At 49.8% G+C, this 23,083-nt stretch overlaps 2 protein-coding genes and 1 non-coding gene across 3 annotated transcripts; 2 read left to right on the top strand and 1 right to left on the bottom strand.

Annotated features, from left to right (window-relative positions):
- Nucleotides 1,642-6,463, bottom strand: ATP5H (ATP synthase, H+ transporting, mitochondrial Fo complex subunit D). The gene is made up of 6 exons (XM_005694151.3): nucleotides 6,360-6,463; nucleotides 4,791-4,921; nucleotides 4,421-4,517; nucleotides 2,923-2,994; nucleotides 1,994-2,056; nucleotides 1,642-1,843 (listed from the first exon to the last, which is right to left on the bottom strand). The coding sequence occupies exons 2-6, from the start codon at nucleotides 4,910-4,912 to the stop codon at nucleotides 1,712-1,714; spliced, it is 486 nt and encodes a 161-aa protein (XP_005694208.1). The 5' UTR covers nucleotides 4,913-4,921; nucleotides 6,360-6,463; the 3' UTR covers nucleotides 1,642-1,711.
- On the top strand, nucleotides 6,660-20,688 carry KCTD2 (potassium channel tetramerization domain containing 2). Its single transcript, XM_018063838.1, has 6 exons — nucleotides 6,660-7,032; nucleotides 8,667-8,775; nucleotides 10,915-11,006; nucleotides 15,037-15,132; nucleotides 16,763-16,888; nucleotides 18,054-20,688. Exons 1-6 carry the CDS (start codon nucleotides 6,691-6,693, stop codon nucleotides 18,081-18,083), a joined length of 795 nt encoding a protein of 264 aa, XP_017919327.1. The 5' UTR covers nucleotides 6,660-6,690; the 3' UTR covers nucleotides 18,084-20,688.
- On the top strand, nucleotides 21,890-21,962 carry TRNAG-UCC. The gene has a single exon. It is a non-coding gene; the product is annotated as a tRNA-Gly (tRNA).

The raw sequence follows: 23,083 nt of genomic DNA, 5'->3' as shown, positions 1-23,083 counted from the left end.
GCCAACTCCCGCCATGCTTCATAAATACCTGGGACTGAGATAATGTTAGTTTTTCACTGTTGTTTCTTACTGTAAGTCTTCCAACGCCTTCCCTCAAATGCTAGGGACCCCTCCGTTAATTTTTGGTCTTGCTGCAAGGGATCTTAGTTCCCCAACCCGGATCCAACCCACATCCCCTGCAGTGAAAGTGCAGGGTCTTAACCATGGACAACCGGAGAAATCCCAAGGATTCCCCTCCCATTGTTACAAAAGTTTCACAGGCCTTTCATTGATTTTTCCCTTCCTGGTTCTAACCACACTCCAAAAGATTCCCTATGTTTTCACTTTTCTGCATCCCTAGATCTTCAGCTGGATGGCTGGGTGCCAATGCAATGATTCACAGCGGTGGGAGGGAGCATGTGTACTTGTTTTGCGCATGAAAGGCCTTCTCTAGAGCTTGACTGCTGAACGTCAAGGATCGCGACTGAAGCCGCTCTAAGTGGAACATGCCTTGCCCCCCAGTTACATTTTACCTTCAGCCTAGCCCCTGCCCTATAAATTAGGGGTGACGGTGCTCCAGGATCTATTCAGCTTATGTCCTTTAAGACATTACTTCCTTGAGGGTTATCAGCCAGTTGATCTCCCATAATTCCCATCTGCAATCTCTGGCAGAAATGTCACAAAATTGTTGAAATGTGTCTTCCTCAGTAGGTCTTTTTCCTACAGGATTTAAACCTCATCAAGGCGGATGCCTTTGCTTAGATTGCTGTCTTACTGAGATGCTTCTCAGATTCTCTCATTGCATTTATTACAATCCTGATGTTTGTAAATGAGGAAAGAAAAAGTCTGGAGATGGCAGATTAATCTAGAACCAGCAATTAAATGGTCAAGGGCAGGTGTAAGCAGTAGGCATACAAGCTCCTCTGACTTCAAAGACAACAGAACTTTCCCCATCATCTCATCTTACTTTATACCGCCTGTATTTCCTGGCATTGCTCAGGCATCCTGCAAGGAATTCTGCTATAATAATAAATAAATCCTGCTATAATAATTGTTTAGTCACTAAGTCATGGTTTTTCCAGTAGTCATGGACGGATGTGAGAATTGGACCATAAAGAAGGCTGAGCGCCGAAGAATGGATGCTTTTGAACTGTGATGCTGGAGGACTCTTGAGAGTCCCTTGGACTGCAAGGAGATCCAACCAGTCCATCCTGAAGGATATCAGTCCAGAATATTTATTAGAAGGATTGATGCTGAAGCTCCAGTACTTTGGCCACCTGATGCAAAGAGCCAACTCATGGAAAAGACCCTGATGCTGGGAAAGACTGAAGCCAAGTGGAGAAGGGGGTGGTGGAGAATGAGATGGTATATAGCATCACTGATTCAATGAATATAAATTTGAGCAAACTCCAAGAGATAGTGAAAGGCGGGGAAACTAGGTGTGCTGCAGTCCGTGAGGTCGCAGAGGGTCAGACACGACTGAGCTACTGAACAACAACCGCCGCAGCCCTGGGCCTCAGTAATTTGCTTCCTACACATCCTCACCATGAGACAAACGCATACACCTGTGGGCACACCTTTCCAGTTCAACGAAAACTCTGCTCCCAGTGAGGCCACCCCAGAGTTTTAATTATCTCAACCACAATGGAGCAGACACACACAGCACCATGTAATTATTTTTAATGTCCAGAGTTTATAATTCCAGGGCCAGAACTATCTCCTGGACTCGAGCTTATAAGCTCTCAATTGGCCTGTGAGGCCAGTAGGGGTACTTTTTCTTGTCTAATTTGGTTTCTGGGAAGACTTCATTCAAGTCCTCAATGGTCATCTGATCAAATGGAATTATGTTCCTCATCTTCTCCAGCTGAAAAAAGAGGGGAAAGGTGTCAAGATAAATAGGATTGCAGAGATACAAAAAAAGAATCCAAGGCAGGTGACCACTGCTAGGTGAAAGACACGTGGCTGTGAAAGGAGAGAAAACGGATTACAAGCAAAGGCCAAGGCTCATCCTTACCTCTTTCTCATATTCCTGAATCCTGGTCTTTGATTGAATCAAAAACTCAGCACAACTTTTCACCTTTAAGAGAAGGGAGAAATTCTGTTTTGAAACCAACTTGTACCTTGCTGACCCCAAGGATCCCAAGGTATGAGGAGTCCCGGGGCCCCCCACTGCTTTCCCACACTCTGTCGAGAGGAGGTGGGCTCCTCTGACTACTTGGGGGATTCTGCTTTAGGGGGCAAACTGCAGCTCTCCCCAACACCCACAAAGAAGCCCGTACAGGAGAACCAGCTTAAGGTGGCAGGCCCAGGGTTCTTCAGTGAGTTATTCATCTAGGCAACCTACAAATGCCTGCCTCACCAGGGCCTGCCGAATGGCCAGGACAAGCCACTGACCACCTAGTCAGACTTCTCCTTGGTGGAGCCACCTGGGTTCCAACATTGGGCTTTTAGTACTTTCAAGCAAACGGGTATTTGACTACTCACTACCGTGTATAATTTTCCTGCCCAGTTTCAGCTCCCTGATTGTTTTTAAGTCATGTTGAGGTATAACTGACATATAATAAAATGCACATATTTAAAAACTACTACTTGATAGGGTTTGATATATGCATCCACCTGCGGAACCATCACCACAGTAAAGACAGTTTAATACTTATCATCCCCTCCACCCCAACCCTAGGCAACCACTGATGTGCTGGTCACCAGACATTTAGCTGAACTTGTTTATAGTTTTCCAGCAGTGGAGTCATACAGTGTGTACTCCTTTGCTGGATTCTTTCACTCACATAATTATCCTAAGGTTCATCCGTATTACTGCATTTATTAACAGTTCATCCCTTTTTAGCGATCCTTTAAATTCACTCCATCTTAACCTTACTAGTAAGAAACAGAACTGTCAGGAATTAAGAGAATTTTAAATAAGTAAGAGCCTCAACTACTTACATCTTCTTTTTCTTCAGCATCCACCTGGGCAGTATATTTATCCTCTGGTATAGGAACCTTCAGGGCATTAAACTACAAACACAGGAATAACGAACTGTTGTTAATATCACCAGGAGTCCCCTCAAAAGGACTCAAAGCTGCTAACTGTAATAGATCATATAAAAATACATTCTCCATTCCAAGCGGTACAAGCAGGCATCTAGGGCATTCTACTGGAAAGAGTATTAGACTGGCAACGGGAGCTCAAGGTTCCTCTGCCTCATCACTAGCTGGAGACCTTGGACAATTCTCTCATTACAATGAGCTTCAGTTTCTTCATTTGATAAAAAGAGGCAGACTTGATGACCTCAAAGAACCCTGCAGTTCTAAAGTAATTCTGATTTCTCTCTTTTTTAAAAATTTTATTTATTTTGGCTGTGCCACACAGCATGTAGGATCTTAGCTCCCTGACCACGGACGGTTACCTGTGCCCCCTTGCAGTGGAAAAGCGGAGTCCACACCACTGGACCACCAGGGAAGTCCCCTGATTTCTCTGTGAAAAGAAACCCTAGTGGACAGGTAGTGGAAGTCATGCTTGCATAACAGAGATGGATGAGACTTTCTCCCTAGAAGACGGCTTAGTGTCTTGGCCCTGGCACTGAGCGCTGTTCCTAGCAAAGTGGGCCCTCAATAACTATCTGCTGAATGAACAAGAAAATCCTGGATGATGAAATTTAACATCAGAATATAGGTGGGCGAGGGCTTCCCTGGTGGTTCGGTAGTAAAGAATCCCCCTGGCAATGCAGGGAGCACAGGTTCGATCCCTGATCTAGGAAGATCCCGCAAGGGGTGGAACAACTAAACCCAGGCCCCACAGCTACTGAGCCTGTGCTCTAGAGCTAGGAGCCACAGCTGCTGCAGATACTGAAGCCCTCACACCAGAGCTCTGCTGCTCCACAAGAGACGCCACCACCACAAGAAGCCTGCACACCATGACTAGAGAGTGAACCCCTGCTCACCGCAACCAGAGAAAAGCCCACGCAGCCACAGAGACCCAGTACGGTCAAAACATAAATTATACAAATAAGAAGACAGGTGAGTGAGAGACCACAGCTACAAGGGACAATAAAAAGGCAGAGGAAAGAGGAAAATAGTAAAAGCGTAGGAAAAAATGTCAGCTTGATTTAAAAGGAGGCAGGCGAGGAGCGCAGAAGGGAGCCAGGCAGAAACACCCAACTCAACAGCCCTCTGGCTCTCGGATTAAGACTCTGTTATACCGTTTTCTTAGACAAGAAACCTGCTGAATGAGGAGACCCTGAATTCTCCCGCACCTACTTACCATTTAAATCTGTCATCACAAGACCTTTGGCCACACCCGTCTCTCCTGAGCCTCCCTTGGGATCTGGGTGTTAACACCACTCCTCTTTCCTCACTGGCATCCCGTGTAACTGTCCAGGGTCCTGCTCCCCCACCCACAGCTGTGTTACAAGACCAGGGCTATAGCTGCCTGAAGGCTCACCTTCTTCTCAAAGTCATCCACCAAGCCAGCCTTTGTCACGTTGGCCTTGTAGTAAGCCCAGTCGATGGCAGGTGGCTTCTCAGGCAGAGCAGCCAACCTGCTCACACAGAAAAGCAAAAGTTAGGACTGTTCCACAAGCAAAAGGAAATTCACACAGCAATTTCCCTGTTCTTCATTCCTATGGCCTGGAGCTATCGCCACACTCTTCCCTAGGAGAGAGATTATAGGAATGTAACAAAAAATAATAATAATAATTCACTAGTATTTAGAAAATGCATGAATTTTTCTGCCAGAAGAACATCAGAATTCATATATTTTGTTTCCACATGAAATCACAAGTCCAGAGGCTCCCTCTCAGCAAGGTACTGACCTGGAGGTTAGGGTCTCGTTCCAGGACTTCAAGGAGTTAGCCACGGCCTTCTGGTTTCGAGGGATGATCTCCCCAAAAGCTACCCAGTCAATGGTTTTTAGAGCAAGTTTCCGTCCAGCCATCTTGAGATCCTGGAAAATACAACAGGTCAGATCAAAACAGGGCTCTTGGAGAGAATCCTCTGAAGGGCATCGCAGAAGTATTCAAGTTTTAAGAAATAGATCAGCATGATATGACTGGGTATATCTGTCAACTAAAGGAATTAGGATGACAATATCAGAAGAGGATATTTCTTTTAGTTTTTAAAATTCAAGGTGTACAACCTGGCATATAAATATATTTTAGATGGTATACCCTCTCCTCCCCATCTCCTGATTTATCCTTAAAAGTCCAGTTATTAAAAAAAAAAAAATCCAGTTATCCAGTGTTTGCACTCCATGTACCTTTGGAAACATTGCTAAAGCAATATTCATGCATTACATAAAGGTTAGTAATTTAAAAACACTTCCACTCAGCCTACATTTTATTCACTGATTCTCCAGTGCACAGAACCTGACACATATTCACATTTCAACAAGGCTCAGTTAAATAAAGCAGACGCTGGACCAAAATTTCCTCACCTGAAAAACGGGGATAATAAGCCCTGTTAGCCAAAAAAAGGCTGTTAAAAAGATCAAATATAACTTTGCACACCAATTTGCACTGCAAACTTAAGGGGCTCTCTACCCACTCCTTGTTAAACTGGTAATACGCCCACACCTTATTCATGCCTGGTGATCCCCTGTAATGTTAGCACATACCCTGAGTATACTGGCAATACTCTTAAAAAAAAAAAAAAAGGTATTCAATACATACGTGAATGTGAGAGAACATGCAAAGTGATCACAACCGTTAAAGATCTTTATAAACTATGGGGTGGATCATAAAGGAGATGGAAATTTTCCCCAGGGCCTTAAAAGAAAGAAGACACATGTCCAACATCTGCCTCTTCCTTTCACTCTCAAGACAGCTTATGTTCCCTGGAGTGGAGGTAAGGGGCGGGTGACCTTTAAATACACCAGACAGAATAAGTGCCCTTGCTGAGAGTTTTCCAAGCTCGGAAGCTTCGTAAATGGGTTTGTTGTCTTTTATTTACTGCTGAATCCCCAGCGCCTAGAACAGATCCTGAACACAGCAGGTGCTCAGTGAATATTTACTGAATCGGTAAATGAACCCTGCACTAGAGAAGCTCTGAAAGCTCCACACGCTCGAAAGCTGGAACCTTCAGAAGGGAAGCGCACAGCCCTCCAGCCTGCTGGGCGTCACCAAGCAGACTAAAATACGTCCCGGCAGCGTTTCCTCAGCCTCCAAACCGGACTCCTGAAGCCGCCAGACTGGAGTCAGGCTGGACGAGACAAAGGTTACTGGAAGCCCTAAAAGTCAAGAGGCCAAAGTGGCCTCTGCGGCCTCGCGCTAGAGGCAAGGGAGAGGAAGAAGGGCGCGAAAGAGCAGCCGCGCGGAGCAGGGGCGAGACAAGGGTCGAGCCGAGGTATGCAGGAGCAGAGCAGAGAGGCCCCCAAGACCACTCACCTTCACCGACCCCAGGCGGCCCGCAGTCCACTGCCGCAGAGAACGGAAGTGGGTCACCGGAAGCTCTCCCCTCAGCCAACCCCAAACCCAAGGGGGCGGGCCTTGTCTTGCGGTTCAGCGAATAGCGGCGAGGGCTGATTCAGGAAGTCCCGCCTCCGGGGGCGGGCGTAGCGCCTCCACAGCCCGGGGACGCGGACGCTGGTTGGGGGTGCTCCCGTCCCTCTCCCGCGGCCCCACCCCCGCCGATGGGCCGGCCCGGCTCTCCCTGCCGAGAGATGGGCCGGCCCGGCGGCGCGCGGGCAGCAAGCGGCGGCGGCGGCGGTGGCCCAAGATGGCGGAGCTGCAGCTCGACCCGGCCATGGCGGGGCTGGGAGGGGGCGGCGGGAGCGGGCTGGGCGATGGGGGCGGCCCGGGCCGCGGGCCCCCCAGCCCTCGCCCCGCTGGCCCCACGCCCCGCGGGCACGGCCGCCCGCCCCCCGCCGCCGCCGCGCAGCCGCTGGAGCCGGGTCCCGGGCCGCCAGAGCGGACAGGGGGCGGTGGCGCGGCCCGCTGGGTCCGGCTGAACGTGGGCGGCACCTACTTCGTGACCACCAGGCAGACCCTAGGTCGGGAGCCCAAGTCTTTTCTCTGCCGCCTCTGCTGCCAGGAGGACCCGGAGCTGGACTCGGACAAGGTGCGCCCCGCCCTCGGGCGCGCCCCTGGCCTTCGGACCCCCTCGTTCCTCCCAGGCTGGTCCCCGGATTTGCTGCGACGCGCCTCTCTCCGGAGGGCACCTGGGGCCGGGACCCCCTCCTCCTCGTCTTTCCCAGCCAGCCAGCCCTGGGGGCTTTTCTGCCCCAGCCCCAGACGCACGCAGACTTTCTCTCTGACCGCACCCTTCGTTCTCAGCGGCTGCTTCCCCGCGCTGTGCCTACCCTCACCCTTGAGCGTCCGCTCCACACCCCTTTTCCCCTTTCTCTCTGCACCTCATCCCAGCCCCTCAGGTCTGCGTGAGTTTTCTCCTGACTTCCTTGTTTCCCTGGTTCCTCGTCAAGACCCTCAGCGCCTATGGCAGACGCATCCAGAATTGGGTCAGGGCGAGCTAAGGCGTCCAGGTAGCTTTCTGAGACTTCCGCTCCGACCCCTCTGCCAAGTTGGGTGAAAGCCTGGGTGTGATGATGGCTTCGACAGTTGCAGGAAGCGCTTGTCGTGATTCCACACTTTCCTGTGGTCCTGGTCTCTGGGCTCGTATTTGGTAACTGTCACTGTTTTAGGTCCCGGTTTGAGCTCAGATAGGTTCCTAGGAAAGAGCTTGTCCTTTGCCAGTGCAAACCTAAGTTGACAGATTAAGACCAGGGAAAATGAAACCCAGAGAGTACCGTTGGGCAAGATGCACGGCTGCTAACCAAAGAGTTGAGAGGTGACAAGACGCTTAACCGATTTTCAGTTTGAGCTGTTTGATTTTTTTTTTAACTTTACACGTTCATCTTTTAGTTTCTGACTTAAAAGCATTGACTGTTGCCTGCATCGCCTGTATCCCATGTAGCGCTTAGCTGTTCCCTTGCAACACAGTTAGGGTCAAGTAAACATTGGTTAGTTTCATTTATTCATCTGCTACCTCTCCTGTCATCTCAGATTGAAGGCAAACTGTCCTGACCTAACTTATTATAAAGGAATGATTTTATCTGTCCTGAATCTTCTTTTTTGCAGTAGAAGCCAGTTTCTTCTTGTTCCCTTTACTGTAAAGATGAGTAGGATTAAAATTGCTCAGAGCCAAGTCCCGGCCATGCCAAGCTTCCTCTGGGCACAGATCTGGAGTGTGTGAGTTACAGCTGCCAACGCAGACTCCCACTGCCGTTGGCCCTCAGCTCAGGAGCACTGCCAAATAAACAGAGGTTTTCTTAGAATTAGGAATGTGATTCAGGGACAATAGAGAGGTCAGAATGTCTCAAGCAGAAATTTAGATCACGCAGCTATGGCATTTTCTTCCTCTGTTTCATTATAACAAATATCCCACAGGAAGAATGTTGGTAATTGTATCTACGCTTGATCTTACCCAAAAGGCTGAGAAGAGATTGGTAATTGTGTCTGAGTAAAGATTTTAGAAGTTCAAGTCAACGCCTAGATAACGAATATCACTATACATCTGCAACACCCTCCCAGAAATGATCTTGACGTATAAGACCCGTAAAGCTAGCCTTCTTGCCAGTAGTGATAAACATCTAATAGAACTTGCCCTCTCACTTGTGAATTGTGAGAGACAGGTGGAGACCCTGCCCTAATTTAGCATGAAAGCTCCACAGTGATACCCTTGTGTTTGGTTGGCAGGACGAGACCGGGGCCTATCTGATTGACAGGGACCCTACCTACTTTGGTCCAATCCTAAACTACCTCCGCCATGGGAAGCTCATCATTACAAAGGAGTTGGCAGAAGAAGGTAAGGACACTGTTTGTGCTGGGCATCTTCAAAATTCAGGTCAAATCTTTAGAGCTGTTTCATAGATTGGAATGTATTTTTCACAGGTTTTTTTTTTTCTGGTGGGGGGAGGGCTATGCTGTGTGGCATGTGGGATCTTGGTTCCCTGAGCCCTCTGCCTTGGGAGCATGGAGTCTTAGCCATTGGACCATCAGGGAAGTCCTGAGATTTGAATTTTGAGATTTTTAGCAGGCTCAGGTACACAGGAAGCAAAGCTTTTTAAACATAAGTAGGGTTCCTCCAATCACCTCATCTAGTCTGAGAGGGTCTTGGAGGAGCCCCGTTGTTCTCATCCTCCTTTGGGAGAAGGAAGAGACACAGCTCAGCTTTGGAGGTAGAGTTTTTTCTGGACCTGCAAAATTATCAGGACCTCTTTTTACATTGACTTATTACTAGCAGTGAATATCCACAGCCTGAAACAGCAGATCTCTGACATTTAGGTATTTATTCTTTCAATTTTAGTTTGAACTTGCAGCCGTTAAAAAAAAAAAAAAGAATAATGAAGGTTTGGCCTCATTTCTTTAAGACTGGTCTCATGCTTCCTTGTAGATTTTTGCATCTGACCTAATTCATTCTCCAGCCCATTGTCAGAGGCATCATTAGTTGACTCATCCTTTTGGTTTGTAGGGCACTTGGACTATAAGTGGGTCTAAACGTCTTTCTAAAAGGCTATCTTCGTCTCCCTGAGACATTCAGTTGAAGATGGGAGCCTGTCCCTTGATGCAGGGCACCTTGACCTGGGAGCATTCTCTCTGCATAAGAAAGCTGAAATGGCTGTGCTCGCTAATGAAACGGCTGAAGAGCACTGCTGTTACAACCAGTCAAAAGAGGAATCTGTCTCCGTTTTTATTTTTAATGCCCCCCCTTTTTTTAACATTTCAAATACATACAAAGTAACTGAATAGTACAATAAATGCCGTGCATCCACCATCCACAGCAATTACCAGCTCATGGGTAGTCTTGTTTCTTCAAAAGAAGAATCTTAAGCATCTTTTCTAACGCCTTAAAAAAAAAAGATTTTGAAGGGCAAGAATAGTACAAAGAACTCTCTTTATCCAGATTCACCAAAAGCAACAGTTTTGGTAATATTTGCATTATCATTCATTCATTCTCTCTCCCCTCCCCCCTCCTTCCTCTCTCCTTTCCACAGTTTTATTTCCGAACTTCTTGAGTCTAGATTACAGACTTGACCCCTTACTGCTTCTCGGTCTATTTCTCAAGAACAAGGACATTCTCTCATGTAACCACCATATAGTTATCAAATTCAAGACATTTAATATCGATAAACACTTTAACTATAGCTTACTTTCTAATTTTGTCAATTGTTTCAACAAAAGTCTTTATAGCAACATTTTTCCTGGTCCAGGATCACACATCCCATTTAGTTGTCCTGTCCCAGGTCTTTGATTTTGTTAAACATGGGATTCTTTTTTTTTTTTTTTTGACATGCCACACAGCTTGCAGTATCTTAGTTCCCTGACCAGAGATTGAACCTGGGCCCTCGGCCATGAAAGCACTGAACCCTAACAACTGGACTGCCAGGGAAGTCCTGTGCATGGGATTCTTTCATTGACTGCGTTTTACATTGCTCATATAATAAGCATCTTGTTAAATTTGGTCCACATAATTTTTTTTTCTTTTTTAAAAATTTTATTTATTTTAAATTGAAGGATAATTGCTTTACTGGTCCACATAAATTTACACTTACACAGAGAGACATTGGTCACTTTTAGGACAAACTGGGTAGCAATTGCAAGCTCAAGGGTTATGTAGTGGGACTAGCTCCAGGAACTGAGTGACATATGGTTAAGGCGTCCTGCAGCTGATGGGCAGGAGCAGGAAGAGCCAGGGGAGGTGGCAGGTGGGAACCGCAGGGGCGAAACAGTAAACAGAACAGACCCTTGCGCCTGCCTTGCTGACGTTGGGGAATAGGTCACAGGCACCCAGCAAAAAAGCAAAGGAGCGCTCCCCAGGCTGCAGGAGGGAGACGAGACTTGCAGTGAGAGATGCAGTTCTTAGCAAGCTCGTGTTCTCCAGCCTCTTTCCGCTGTTTTCTGGGGAGTTCACACACCTCTAACCTCGGGTCGGTCTTCCTTCTAGGTGTGCTGGAGGAAGCGGAGTTTTACAACATTGCATCTCTCGTGCGACTGGTTAAGGAAAGAATACGGGACAACGAGAACAGAACTTCACAGGTAATGGGTTTTGAGCTCTTAAGAAGAAAATGTCCCATGTGTCAGTCTTTGTCCCCTTGTCTGGGGTGATTAGAAACGGACAATGTACCATTTGAGAGCCCTGCGTCTCCCCTGTGAGCCGGAGGTCTCCGTTTGGCATACAGTCCATCTGCCAGACAGGCAGCACATATTCCGCCAGACTTGTTCAGAACAGGGAAACAGGAGAAATCACAAAGAGAACGAAACAGGCCCATGTCCCCTTAGAAGAACGGGAAATAGTGGCTGCTTGCCATATGGCAGTGGGAGGAGTCACCGTACTTGAGGTTCAAAGCCTGTTCTCTCCAGCAGAGCATCTGCCTCGCTCCATGTCCACATGGGGGCCGAGTGAGGTCTTGCTTCTACCTGTTTACCTGTTGGCTTCTCTATGAGGACCAGCCTTCAGCCTGTGGCCGTGTCAACAGCCAGCTGGTAACAGACACTTGCATGGCATAGACTTCGCACATGGCTTGTGAATCATGCTTCTAAGAAAATAATACCAAGCTTTTCTTTCTTTTAGGAAGTCCAGATTTTCTTAGTAGATTAGGTGACAAAAATCCAACCGAATTTGCTGTGTAGTTAGAGCAGGGAAGGCAGTGAGGCACACCTCGCTCGTTTCATGGCACATCACCCATCGTCAGTCTTAAGCAAGTGGCCACAGTAACTTCTGATAGGCCCTGGGAACCCCGACTGATAGGAGGTCCATGCCCTCAAGAAGCTTAAAGTCTAGCAGGAAAAACAGGCAGGTATTTTAAGAGGGTTTACCTGCACTAATGGGACAGAGTCCGACTCCAGCATGACTTGTCTCCTGTCCCTCAGATACTGGTGATGGTTGCTTTCTTGAGATCTATCGCAGTACAGAATTTCAAAAGTAGAAACTTGTTCCTTGCATGTTCTGTGTCAGACTTCACGAATTTTTTTTTTTTTTTTTTCTGGCTCTGAATGGAATTATCTGGATGAACACCTGAACCCTATGATAATGAAGTCTGTTCTCTGTTTTATCTCCAGCACTTTGCGAAGGTGGAAAGGAGGCTTACTCATTTATTTCTTCTCCATCTGGCCAGTGGCTGAAAGGCTTATTTGTGTGTTTGTGTGCTGAAACCTGGGATGAAAGTCTTCTTTTTAATGTTCAAAGATGAACTCATAGTTGGTTTGCAGGTTACTATGTGGAATATGATCTAGTGTCACCGGTTTTTTTGCCATCTCCTGGTGTGTTTACGTGGCTTCTGTCACTCTGACAGATACGTAATAGCTTAGACATTCTGCGAATCTCATCCATCCTCAGTTTTTCACATTAAACAAACAAACCTTTGATTGCTTAATATAAGTTTTGATGGTACCATCAAGTACAAAATTTGAAACCGTTCAAATGGCATCTGAACAATCTCAGTTCTTCGCCATCAGTGAATTCCTTGAGAGTGTTGTAAGGTTTTTATTTGATGACAGTAATTAAGTTAATTAGTTTTTTCGATTTTGAGGCTCATGGATTTATACCTAGCTGGAAGCTTTTTTACTCTAGGAATGTCAAGACCCTTTTGATGTTAACTGATCTTTCCACCTGTCCCCTTTATTTAGTGGGACTCTGGGTGGGCAGTGGGTTTGATGTCGTTCAGAGGTGTCCCCTTTCACATTTGTCCCACATCACCTTAAGGCTGCGTGTGGGTCTCCATGGCCGTCTCCTCAAACTCGGTGTCTGCTTCATCTTGTCTGTGTTGAAAGGAGACACGCCTGGCAGGCAGTCAGGTGAAGCCCAGGATGTAGAGGGCCTCCCCAGTGTTTTCCAGTGGCCTCGCTTCTCTTCAGTGGCTGCCACATCCTATTACTCTGCTGTCCCCGGAAGCGTTTTTTGCTGTGAGGTGGATCTTGGTGCATTTGAGAGTGGTGATGGTTTACTTGGGAAGAGCAGAGTAAAGAAGAGGCAGTACGGTTATCTTAATAACTGGGACTTTGACAGCTGCGTCCACTGTCGGCTCTTCGTGATGCTCTGCACCTTACAGTGTGAAACGCCTGGTCGTTGCCGCGGTGCGCAGCTGGGGTGATTGAAATTGTCACAAGATTTGTCCTATATTTTATATGGAAGGAATTTTCTTTTTTTCATCTTAGCACCTTATTGAGTGGAACCTCGTTCAGAAGGACAAAGTATACGAGAAAGACTGTAGTGTTGTCAGGCGGATGTGGGCTCGTATCCAAGCTCTGCCTCCAGTCCACTTAGTCGCCACACTGCTTGGGCAAGACATTGTGCCCTGAATACCAGTGTCCTCTGTGTGGAAAGAAGCCGACACCTGCCTTCCAGGTCTGCAGTGAAGACTAGAAGAGACGGGCGCAGCAGCTGGAGCCTGTAGCCCTCGGTGCTTAGCAGCTGCTTTCATTCGTCCAGTATTTCCCAGATTGTTCCAATTTTCCAGACAGCTGAAGCCAGCTCATCCTTTTAAAAATGGGCTAAGTTTTCATCATTCTTAAGAAAATGGTACAGATTGTCTTAAAATCCGATAGAAGGTAACTAACCCTTGCTCCGTGACTGGGCGTCATTGTTCTGAACAAGGGCTGCTGTTTGGTTCTCTCACCCTCTCGGATGGGCAGTAAGTGTGCAGCTTTGGACCCAACACCGATGGTCCCTGACTGCTAAATACTGAATCCTGTGCGCCTGGAATTGTCCTGTGAACAGGAACACATCTGGCGAGCCTGCTTCCCTGCAGCCACCTTAGCCGTCTCACAACCGGCTTCTCGTTCCCTGTGGGCCAGGTCACAAGTGTCGATGTAGGTCAAGCGTGGGGGCCTTCGTACTGTGGCTCTGGGGTGTCCATCTCAGTTGCTTAGCCTTTTGGCTTCCTGATCTAGCTTCTGTTCTAGAGAGTTGAGTCTGGCCAGCACACGACCTTTCTCATCTTTGACACCCTCCAGGTGATCAACAGTTCAGTTCTGTCCTGACACCGACCACCCTAGTCAGTGTCAGACTGCCCGGGGCACGGATGCTAGTTGGGATCTGGGTTCCCACAGTGCCTCCTTCATGTTCAGTAATTCACTAGAATAATTGGTGCAACTCGGGAAATGCTATACTTACTATAGTTTATTATGAAGGATGTAAATGAACAGCCAGATGAAGTGATTCATGGGATGACGGCCTAAAGGGTCCTCTGTCCCCGTGTAGTCCCCAGCATCCGTTACCTCCACCACCAAGCACATGGATGTGTTTGCCAACCTGGAAGCTCCCTGAACCCCGTCGTTTAGGGATTCTTCAGGATGGTTCATTTGGTAGGAAAGGTTGTCTGTATCACTGGCCTTTGGTGATTGAACTCAATCTCTGGTCTCTCCTCCTTTCCCCATGGTCAGGGAGTGGGGCCACAAGTTCTAACCCTCTAACCCCCTGGGTCTTTCTGGTGACCAGCTTATTAGCATACAAAAGACACTGCTAGGGCTCAGGAGTTGACATAGTCTTTCGGAGGTCTGTGCCAGGAACCACCGACAAAGGCCAAGTATTTGTTTTTTATTATCGGCTTGTCTGTCACAGGAATGTTACCGTGTAGCACTGAAACAGTTCCAGGTAGCTTCAGCAGAGGGTAAAATAGCTTGAGCGTTTGTACCCTGTAGAGTCCTGTTCAATGTATTGTTTCCATATAAGGTATCATTTTTAGCATGTGCATCAGCTGTAAAGACTGAAGAAGAAAATGTGACCTTTTTGTCCTGAGTAATTTTACTCTGCTTTCTCCTTTGGGAAACAGATGAAGTCATAACTTTATCAGCATGGCCGCTCACATAATTCATATTTCTGAAGTTCAAGATTATTTTGTTTTATTCATGTTCTTGGACCCTGTATTTTCTCTGTCTTTCTTTCCTCGGATAAGTTTTTATTGAGAAACTACAGAGCGGCTTGAAAGGGGGTAGTGGTGGCTGCCAAGAAAAAAATTCCAATCACACTCCTTTCCAGTCTTTATTCTTTTGAAGAACTTCACCAAGGCAGCTGCAAACTGTTGTGTCCCTGAAGCTGTTGCTCAGAGCCTGTATGTGGTTGTCGCAGGGCCCCGTGAAGCACGTGTACAGAGTCCTGCAATGCCAAGAGGAGGAGCTCACGCAGATGGTATCCACTATGTCCGATGGTTGGAAATTCGAACAGGTAATGTTTCTTGGGGCTTCCCTGGTGGCTCACTAGTAAAGAATCCACCTTCCAATGCAGGAGACATAGATTCGATCCCTGGGTTGGGAAGATCCCCTGGAGAAGAGGATGGCACCCCACTCGAGTATTCTTGCCTGGAGAATCCCATGGACAGAGGAGCCTGGTGTGTGACAGTCCATGGGGTCGCAAAGAGTCAGACACGACTTAGCAACTAAACAACAACGTTTCATAGGGTGTGTCTCAGCCTAGGAGCCCACACTGTGTCACCATGTAGCCAGTTAGCCACCCTAGGAGTCGGGTAGGGCTAGGGGAAAAGAGCCCTTCTGTGTGGACTCTGCATGGTAGGGTGTGATGAGCTGGGTAAAACAGAATGGTGTCACGTCTCCAGGCTTCATGTCCAGAACTTGCGCGTGATTCTGCCCAGAGGGAGCCAGCCAGCTTCTTTAGGCTTGAAAGTACCTCTTTGGGTTTTTCTCCTTCAGGGATTCCTTTCAAAAGTGCTTTGTTGACACATTCTAGAATAAGTAGCTGAAGAAGACCAGGGTTTAGCAGTGACCCTCCCTGTTCACGTGGTGTGGTGAGCAGGCATGGCATGAAGGGCTCAGACGAGCTGGAGCCTGGCGAGGTCCTTCCCCGGCAGCCTGTGGGTTTCTGTTCTTTAGCTTTGTGCTCACAACCACAGCATCGAAACAAAGCATCTGAGAACCAGGATTTTACGGTTTTCTTCCATTAGATGGCAGAGTTGTTCATCTATTGTCTTCAAAACACACAGGGAAGCTGAGCATGACTCGAACGACCATATTATAAGTGCAATGAATCATGCTTGTTTCTGTGTAGAGTTTAAGAGGTCAGCTGAACTGTAACCACATAGTTGCCTTAAATGACAGTTACTGGGTTAACAGTATTACATTATAGACCAAACACAGGCTTCTCTGTCTTCAGCACCAATACTGGGTGACTCCTCACAGTTATCTTCCACGGCAGAATCAATTCTGTGTGCGCCTCGTTCTTGTTCAGCTTTGGGTTGCAAAATGTCATGCGTCCACTTCAGAAGTATTTTTTCCCTGGTATGAAATTTTAAAGACAAAGTTGTTTGTTTGTTTGTTTAAGGCTTCGTGTTTTTTCGTTTGGTTGGTTGGTTGATTTTGTGGCTGTGCTGCATGGCTTAGTTACCAGCCAGGGGTGGAAGCCACCAGCCAGGGGTGGAAGCCACCAGCCAGGGGTGGAAGTTACCAGCCAGGGGTGGAAGCCACCAGCCAGGGGTGGAAGCCACCAGCCAGGGGTGGAAGTTACCAGCCAGGGGTGGAAGTTACCAGCCAGGGGTGGAAGCCACCAGCCAGGGGTGGAAGCCACCAGCCAGGGGTGGAAGTTACCAGCCAGGGGTGGAAGTTACCAGCCAGGGGTGGAAGCCACCAGCCAGGGGTGGAAGCCAGGCCACAGCAGGAAACCCTTGCCAGTGACGCTCTGGTGAATAACTGGGATCCAGGCATCCCCTGGGGCCTTGATAGTCCCAGCGAATTCTTTGTCCTTTGAGAAGCAAAACAAAGCTCAGTCAGGAAGAGGGTTTGATTCTTGTGGCACATATTTTAAGATCCCTGTTCGTATGTTGACCGTGTTCTCATTTGATCAGCTAATCAGCATCGGATCTTCCTATAACTATGGGAACGAGGATCAGGCAGAGTTCCTCTGTGTTGTCTCCAGAGAACTAAATAATTCTACCAACGGCATTGTCATCGAGCCGAGCGAGAAGGCGAAGGTGAGCCGCCCTGCCCGGCGTCTGCCCCTGACTCTGCTCCCAGCCCCTGCTCGGCCAGCCTGGACTGCTGCTCGCCGGCTCTTCCTTTCCTTCTCAGACCAGCTTTGCATTTCCCCTTCACTGTGGCCCTTTGACTAATGTCATTTAAACCAGGATTTTTGAAGCAGTGACATAGGCTTTTAGTTTAAGACACGTGAACTAAAGTAGGGTAGTCTTTTCCCAGGCTCTGTCAGATCAGTGAAGAAGGAAAGCTAACGGCCACTGATTCCTATAAGGTGAGAATTCCGAAACTCAGAGTTGGAAGTATTCTGCCTTTATAGTTGGAGACCGTTCTCTCTCTCTCTCAAGAGAAAAGGTGTTTGGTCACCTCTGTGGCTGCCGCCCCCCCACCTCGCACCCCAACTCCCTGAGGCTGCTGGGAGCTTCTTGCACACTGTTCTCTCCTTCTCCACTGTGCCCCTCGCACACACACCCACAGTGGTTCTCCGCCATCTGAGTATGGTGAGCCTGGCCTGTGTCCTGCTCAGGACAGGTGGTCCTCCTCCACGTGTGGTGAGCTGACCTGTGTCCTTCTGCTCAGGGGAGGTTGTCCTCCTCCATGTCAGGTGATCCTCCACTGTGTGTGGTGGTCCTCCTCCCTGTGCGGTGGTCCTCCTCCGCGCGAGGTGGTCCTCTTCCACCTGCGGTGAGCTGGCTGTGTCCTTCCGCTCAGGGGAGGTGGTCCTCCCTGTGCAGTGATCCTCCTCCCTGTGCAGTGGTCCTCCACCATGTGCAGTGGTCCTCCACCATGTGCAGTGGTCTTCCGCCACTTGTGGAGAGCTGGCCTGTGTCCTTCCGCTCAGGGGAGGTGGTCCTCCTCCGCCTGCGGTGGTCCTCCTCCGCCTGCGGTGGTCCTCCACCACGTGTGGTGAGCTGGCTGTGTCCCTCCGCTCAGGGGAGGTGGCCCCGCAGCACATAAGCCCTGCCCCAGCGTCTTCACACTGCAGTGCTTCGGGGGTGCTGCCTCGCTTCCTGGGGTAATGGGTCGTCCTGCTGCTGCTCTACCAGGTCCAGTGGGAAGTGACTCGAGTCTCTTTCTCCTCCCCCAGTGGGCTGGGAAGCCACCCCACCTAAAAGCAGTGCACACCCAGGGTCCAAGCCTGTCTCCCCCGCCTTGCCCTTCCAGATTCTTCAGGAGAGAGGGTCTCGGATGTGAACTCCCGAGTCCCCAGTGACGAGCGCGCCCAACCGAGCACGTCTGTGAAGTTCAGTCTCGCTCCTGTACAGTAACCGAGCTACTGCCAAGCCAAGCTGCGCCTGGCCCCCAGCAGAGGAGAGTTCTGGTCAAAACCAAAGGAGCCCCACCCCCACCCACAGGAACCCGAAGACAGATGCCACTTTCGGCTGCACAATACCTTCTCAGAAACCTGCTTTTCTTTTCTTAGCCGGTGTTGTAACAAACCTCTCCAAGAGCACTGGGCTGGGTTCCCAGGTGGAGCTTGTCTCGGGATGGGGCAGGGAGGAGGAAGGCCTAGGTCCTTGCAGATGCTGTACTTCTTGGAATCCGGAGCGCACGCAAGAGGGTTGTCCTGAGCTGTGCCATGTTTTCACCTGAGTGTGCCCTGCTGGACGTGGGCAGCCGCTTCACACCACCTTTTTCTCCCACACACCCCAGACTACCGCAGCAGACGCAGAGGAGTCTGGTTTAGGCTGTTGAATTGAGGTTTCGGTGAAGGATAGAGTCGCCAGAGCACCCCCACATTCCTATGAACAAAGCCTCTTTGAGGAGGGGAGGATGGAGGGGGTCACAGCTCTGGATCCAGGCCACCAGCTGCCCCATGTTCGGCTTGCCTCATTTCTCTCCAGCAGCTGGCACCCCACCCCCCTGCCCCAGACAGCTCACCTTCTCCCCAAGAAGAGGTACAAGGCAGGCAGTACCCTGCATGGAGTCAGATAGACAGATTGGTGAGAGCTGTAGGTAGTTGGTGTAACTGCTTTTACAGCCTTTGCCTGCCCTCCGTTGGCCCGTCTTCCTTCCCTGACTTTTTAAACTGGGGCTGAGGATAAAGGGATTTTGGACCCTCTGATGCCTTGTGGTGGAGACAGCTGTTTTCTTTGAAAGTTGCCAAACGTAGGTAGTAGTATCAAAAGTGGCGCTATTCTTGTGGTCGTCTTGGAAATGCCTTGATCCAAAGTGCGGTACTTGTGTCTCTTGGTTTCTGACCTTGGCAGTGGTCATGAGTCCCCACCATCCGCCATAGTGTGTGTGCATTTGCCAGGCGGGCCCAGGACCCCCTCATCTGACCTGGCCCTCACCGCCACTTCTGTGGGGACCGAGGCGTCGAGGATCCAGAGCTGTTCAACTCAGGAGCCGAGCCTCAGAGCTCGTAACTGGATTGCTGTCTGAGCTTCTGAGTCTTGGTGAGCAGTCGTGGAGCTAAAAGGGGCCTGAGAACCCTGGCTTTTCCCTGGGTGACTTTCCCAGTATGGCAGGTGGTCCAGAGAAGGGGAGGGGCCTGTGGGGAGCGCTTTGTTCATAAAAGATCCCTCAAACCCGTGGCTCTAAGCTGAGGTTCCCTCTGCCCCCCAGCTCAGCTGCTCACCACATGGCTCTGGGCTCAGGGTTTCTTTAAAATGACTATCGACTGTGCCAAGTGTCTTTCGAGCCTGTGACCGGCCCCTGCCCAGACAGGAACCTCATGTTGCCCTCACACGTCTGTGTGTAGAGTACGGGAGAAGTGTGTGTCCGGGGCGCCTGCTGACGCTGTGTCTGCACCCCAGCGTGAACATGCATGTCGGCACCACGGACGTCTGGCCCGTGCCCAGGATTCTTACAACTGTAGAATGTTAGCGGAACTGCCACCTACAGTAAACAGTCACCCCTGCAGAATGGTTGCAGGTGTCCATCCTGACCTCTTTCAAGGGGAAAAAAAAATTGAACATGTCAAGGAAAAGCTGCCGTCAACCAGAGGACGGTGGATGAGGAACTCTGGTCAATGGGAATTAGCACCGTCAGACTGAAAGGAGGCAAGCCTTGGCATCTGGGGCCTCAAGCCCAAGCAGACCTGCTTGCCTGGGGCTCGTCTGAAAACCAGCTTCTAGTCCCAAGCCAGCGAGCAGGAGCAAGGAGGCTGGAGGGCAGAGGGGGCCAGCCCCTCTGGACGCGTCTTTCTCCTTGAGCTTCTCACGGGTCCGCCGTGGAATCTGCAAAGACCAGCGTGCCCCTCGCTGAGCACCTGGAGGGACCAGTGGGCTGCCTTTCCCCAGGTTCCCTCCCCTGGCCACCCAGCGACGGCCTCAGTTGTTTCAGCGCTCCAGGAATCTGAGAGGGTTTGTTTCTTAAGGTTTCTGGGAAAGTATTTTACCCAAGTCCTTCATGAACCAAGTTGGTGTTTTTTTCTTGAAAGCCAGCTCCCTTGGGGAGAGCCCAGCTGACCGCTCCAGAGAGAGGCCTGGCCATTGGCTGGGGGGGTCACGTGAGCAGTGCCCCACGCTCTCCAGCTGCCCAGGGCCACCACGTGGGTGACTCCGGCCAGGCAGGGCCCAGCCTCCTCTGGAGTGGCTTTGTTTATGCACAGTTCTAACTGATCTCAGGGGTGTCCATGAGGCATAGAGGAGGAAGAGACAGATGCTGAGGGAAAGGGCTGAGAAGTCACCCACACCCTCCAGGATGGCCTTAGAGCCAGGCCTTAGGGACCATGCCTGTCACTTGTGGGTGCCCTTTGTTGCCGTTTGTGTCTTTGAATAAAGTCTGAAATGCTGTGACCCCTTTTCCCCCCCCTCTTGTCAATAAAGACATGAAACAGACTTCTGAATCTTGAAACCTTTGGTGTGTATTTCCCAATACTCAGAGCTCCTGGAGTCCTGTCGCTCAACATTGATGATGCTCACACTGTCCTCAGGAGAGGAATGTCACTGCACCCTTTTGTAGCAGAGCTTCGTTTCTCCTGCTGCTAAGACTGCCTGGGGGGCCGGGGAGGAGGGAAGGGGCTGGACCTTCTTTCTCCTGGCTTCCATTCCACTGCATCTGAAAGGACCAGAGAGTGCCAAGGGACAGAAGGTGGGACAGACGGGCTTCCTGCAGGAGAGGAGGAAGGAGACGGGGGAGTGGGAGATGGTCTTTAAGGAAAAGAAGTCTTCCTGGAAGAGAACAGGTGATGGGGTGCCCATTTTCTCTGCCAGGAGGATGAGGAAGAACGTGAGGTGAGAATCCAGTCACACAAGTTTTAAGTGTTGATCCCTAAGTCATTGGGCAGGGTGCGGGATCTTCTGAAGGAGTTAGGCCGTCTCTCCTACAGGGCGCTGACGGCTGGGGAGGAGGTATGTACACAGAAAAGTACTGAGAGGAGGCCACAGCAGTTGTAAGTAGGAGGGAAAGGAAAAGGCCTGGGGGACTTGGGTGTCAGCCGTGGGGGTCCCAGGACAGTTACTGCTCCCAAGTGTGTGTGCGTGTTCAGTTGTTCAGTCGTGGCCGACTCTTTGTGACCCCATGGACTGCAGCCCACCAGGCTCCTCTGTCCATGGGATTTCCGAGGCAAGAATAACTAGAGTGGGTTGCCATTTGCTCTTGCAGGGGATCTTCCCGACCCAGGGATCCAACCCAGGTCTCCTGCATCTCCTGCCTTGGCAGGTGGATTCTTTACCACTGAGCCACCTGGGAAGCCCATCTGTTCCCAATGCTGGGAAGCAAAGAAAAGAGGTTGGCATTATTAAAGGTCAGGATGCAGGGCTTCCGTGATGGCTGATTAGTAAACAATCCACCTGCCAAGGCAGCTGACACAGGTTCGATCCCTGATCCGGGAAGATTTCCACATGCGGAGCAGCAGTTAAGCTGACACGTCACAACTGTTGAGCCCGTGCTCCACAGGAGCAGAGGCCACTGCAGTGAGAAGCTCACACACCACGGAGTAGCGGCCGTTCACCGCCAACTGGAGAAAGCCTGCACAGCAGTGAGGAACCAGCACAGCCAAAAATAAATAAGATTTTTAAACAGAATGAAAAATAAAAGGTTGAGGCGGGACTTCCCTGGTGGTCCAGTGCTTAAGACTCCGCACTTCCACTGCAGTGGGCCCAGGTTCGATCCCTGGTTGGGGAATGGCAAAGACATACGTACAACGCGTACATAGTCAAGGAGGGGCCCTGCGAGGGTTGCTGCCATCGGGGCTCACCACACTGCCGGGACCAGCTGTTGCTGCTGGCGTGAAGCTGCGCTGCTGTGGTTGCTCTGATAACAGGAAGGGGCTCGTCTCCTTTCTCCCCCCAGCTCCCTCACACATCCCTTAGGGCAGCTTCTCAGCCCTAGCAGCACCCGGCAGTCTGGGTGGGTTGGGACTGAGAGGAACCACAGCCGGGGCTGCTCAGTATCCATAAACTCACTTCTATGTATATTTGAACTTCATACAAAATGGTAAGAATAACTTTATGCCTCCATGTGACAAGATGCAGCTACTCTTTACACAAAGACAATCTTACCCTCTCCCCTAACGTGAAAGTGAAGTCGCTCAGTCATGTCGGACTCTTTGAGACCCCATGGACTGCAGCCCACCAGGCTCCTCTATCCATGGGATTCTCCAGGCAATACTGGAATGGGTTGCCATTACCTTCTGCAGGGGATCTTCCCAACCCAGGGATCGAACCCAGGTCTCCCACATTGCAGGCAGACGACTTTACTCTCTGAGCCACCAGGGAAGCCACGACTCTCCTTTTGAGGGCTTCCCAGGTGGATCAGTGGCAAAGAGTCCGCCTGGAATGCGGGAGACCCGGATTCCATCCCTGGGTCTTCTCCAGATCCTCTGGAGAAGGACATGGCAACCCACCCAGTATTCTTGCCTGGAGAATTCCATGGACCAAGAAGCCCTAACATAAGACACTGCAAACAGTCGTTGTTCCCAGGTCTGAGAGACAGTCACATCTATTTCTGGGCTATGTTAATTACCCCTCAGATTAGCTTTGTAGGTTTTGATGGGCAACTCAGACCATATGGTCTCTTGATTCCTATGATGAGGGAGCAGGGACTGTTTCTCAAAAGGAGAAGAAAGAAAAAAGAATTAGTCGCTCCATTGTGTCCGACTCTTTGTACCCGCCAGGCTCCTTGGTCCATGGAGTTCTCCAGGCAAGAATACTGGGTGGGTTGCCATGCCCTTCTCCAGAGGCTCTTCCCGACCCAGGGGTGGAATCCGGGTCTCCCGCATTCCAGGCGGACTCTTTGCCACTGAT

This window comes from Capra hircus, chromosome 19 (genome assembly GCF_001704415.2).
Source record: "Capra hircus breed San Clemente chromosome 19, ASM170441v1, whole genome shotgun sequence".
Lineage (NCBI taxonomy): Eukaryota > Metazoa > Chordata > Mammalia > Artiodactyla > Bovidae > Capra > Capra hircus.
Note: the sequence above shows the minus strand (reverse complement) of the source record. Positions and strands in the feature narration are given on the sequence as shown.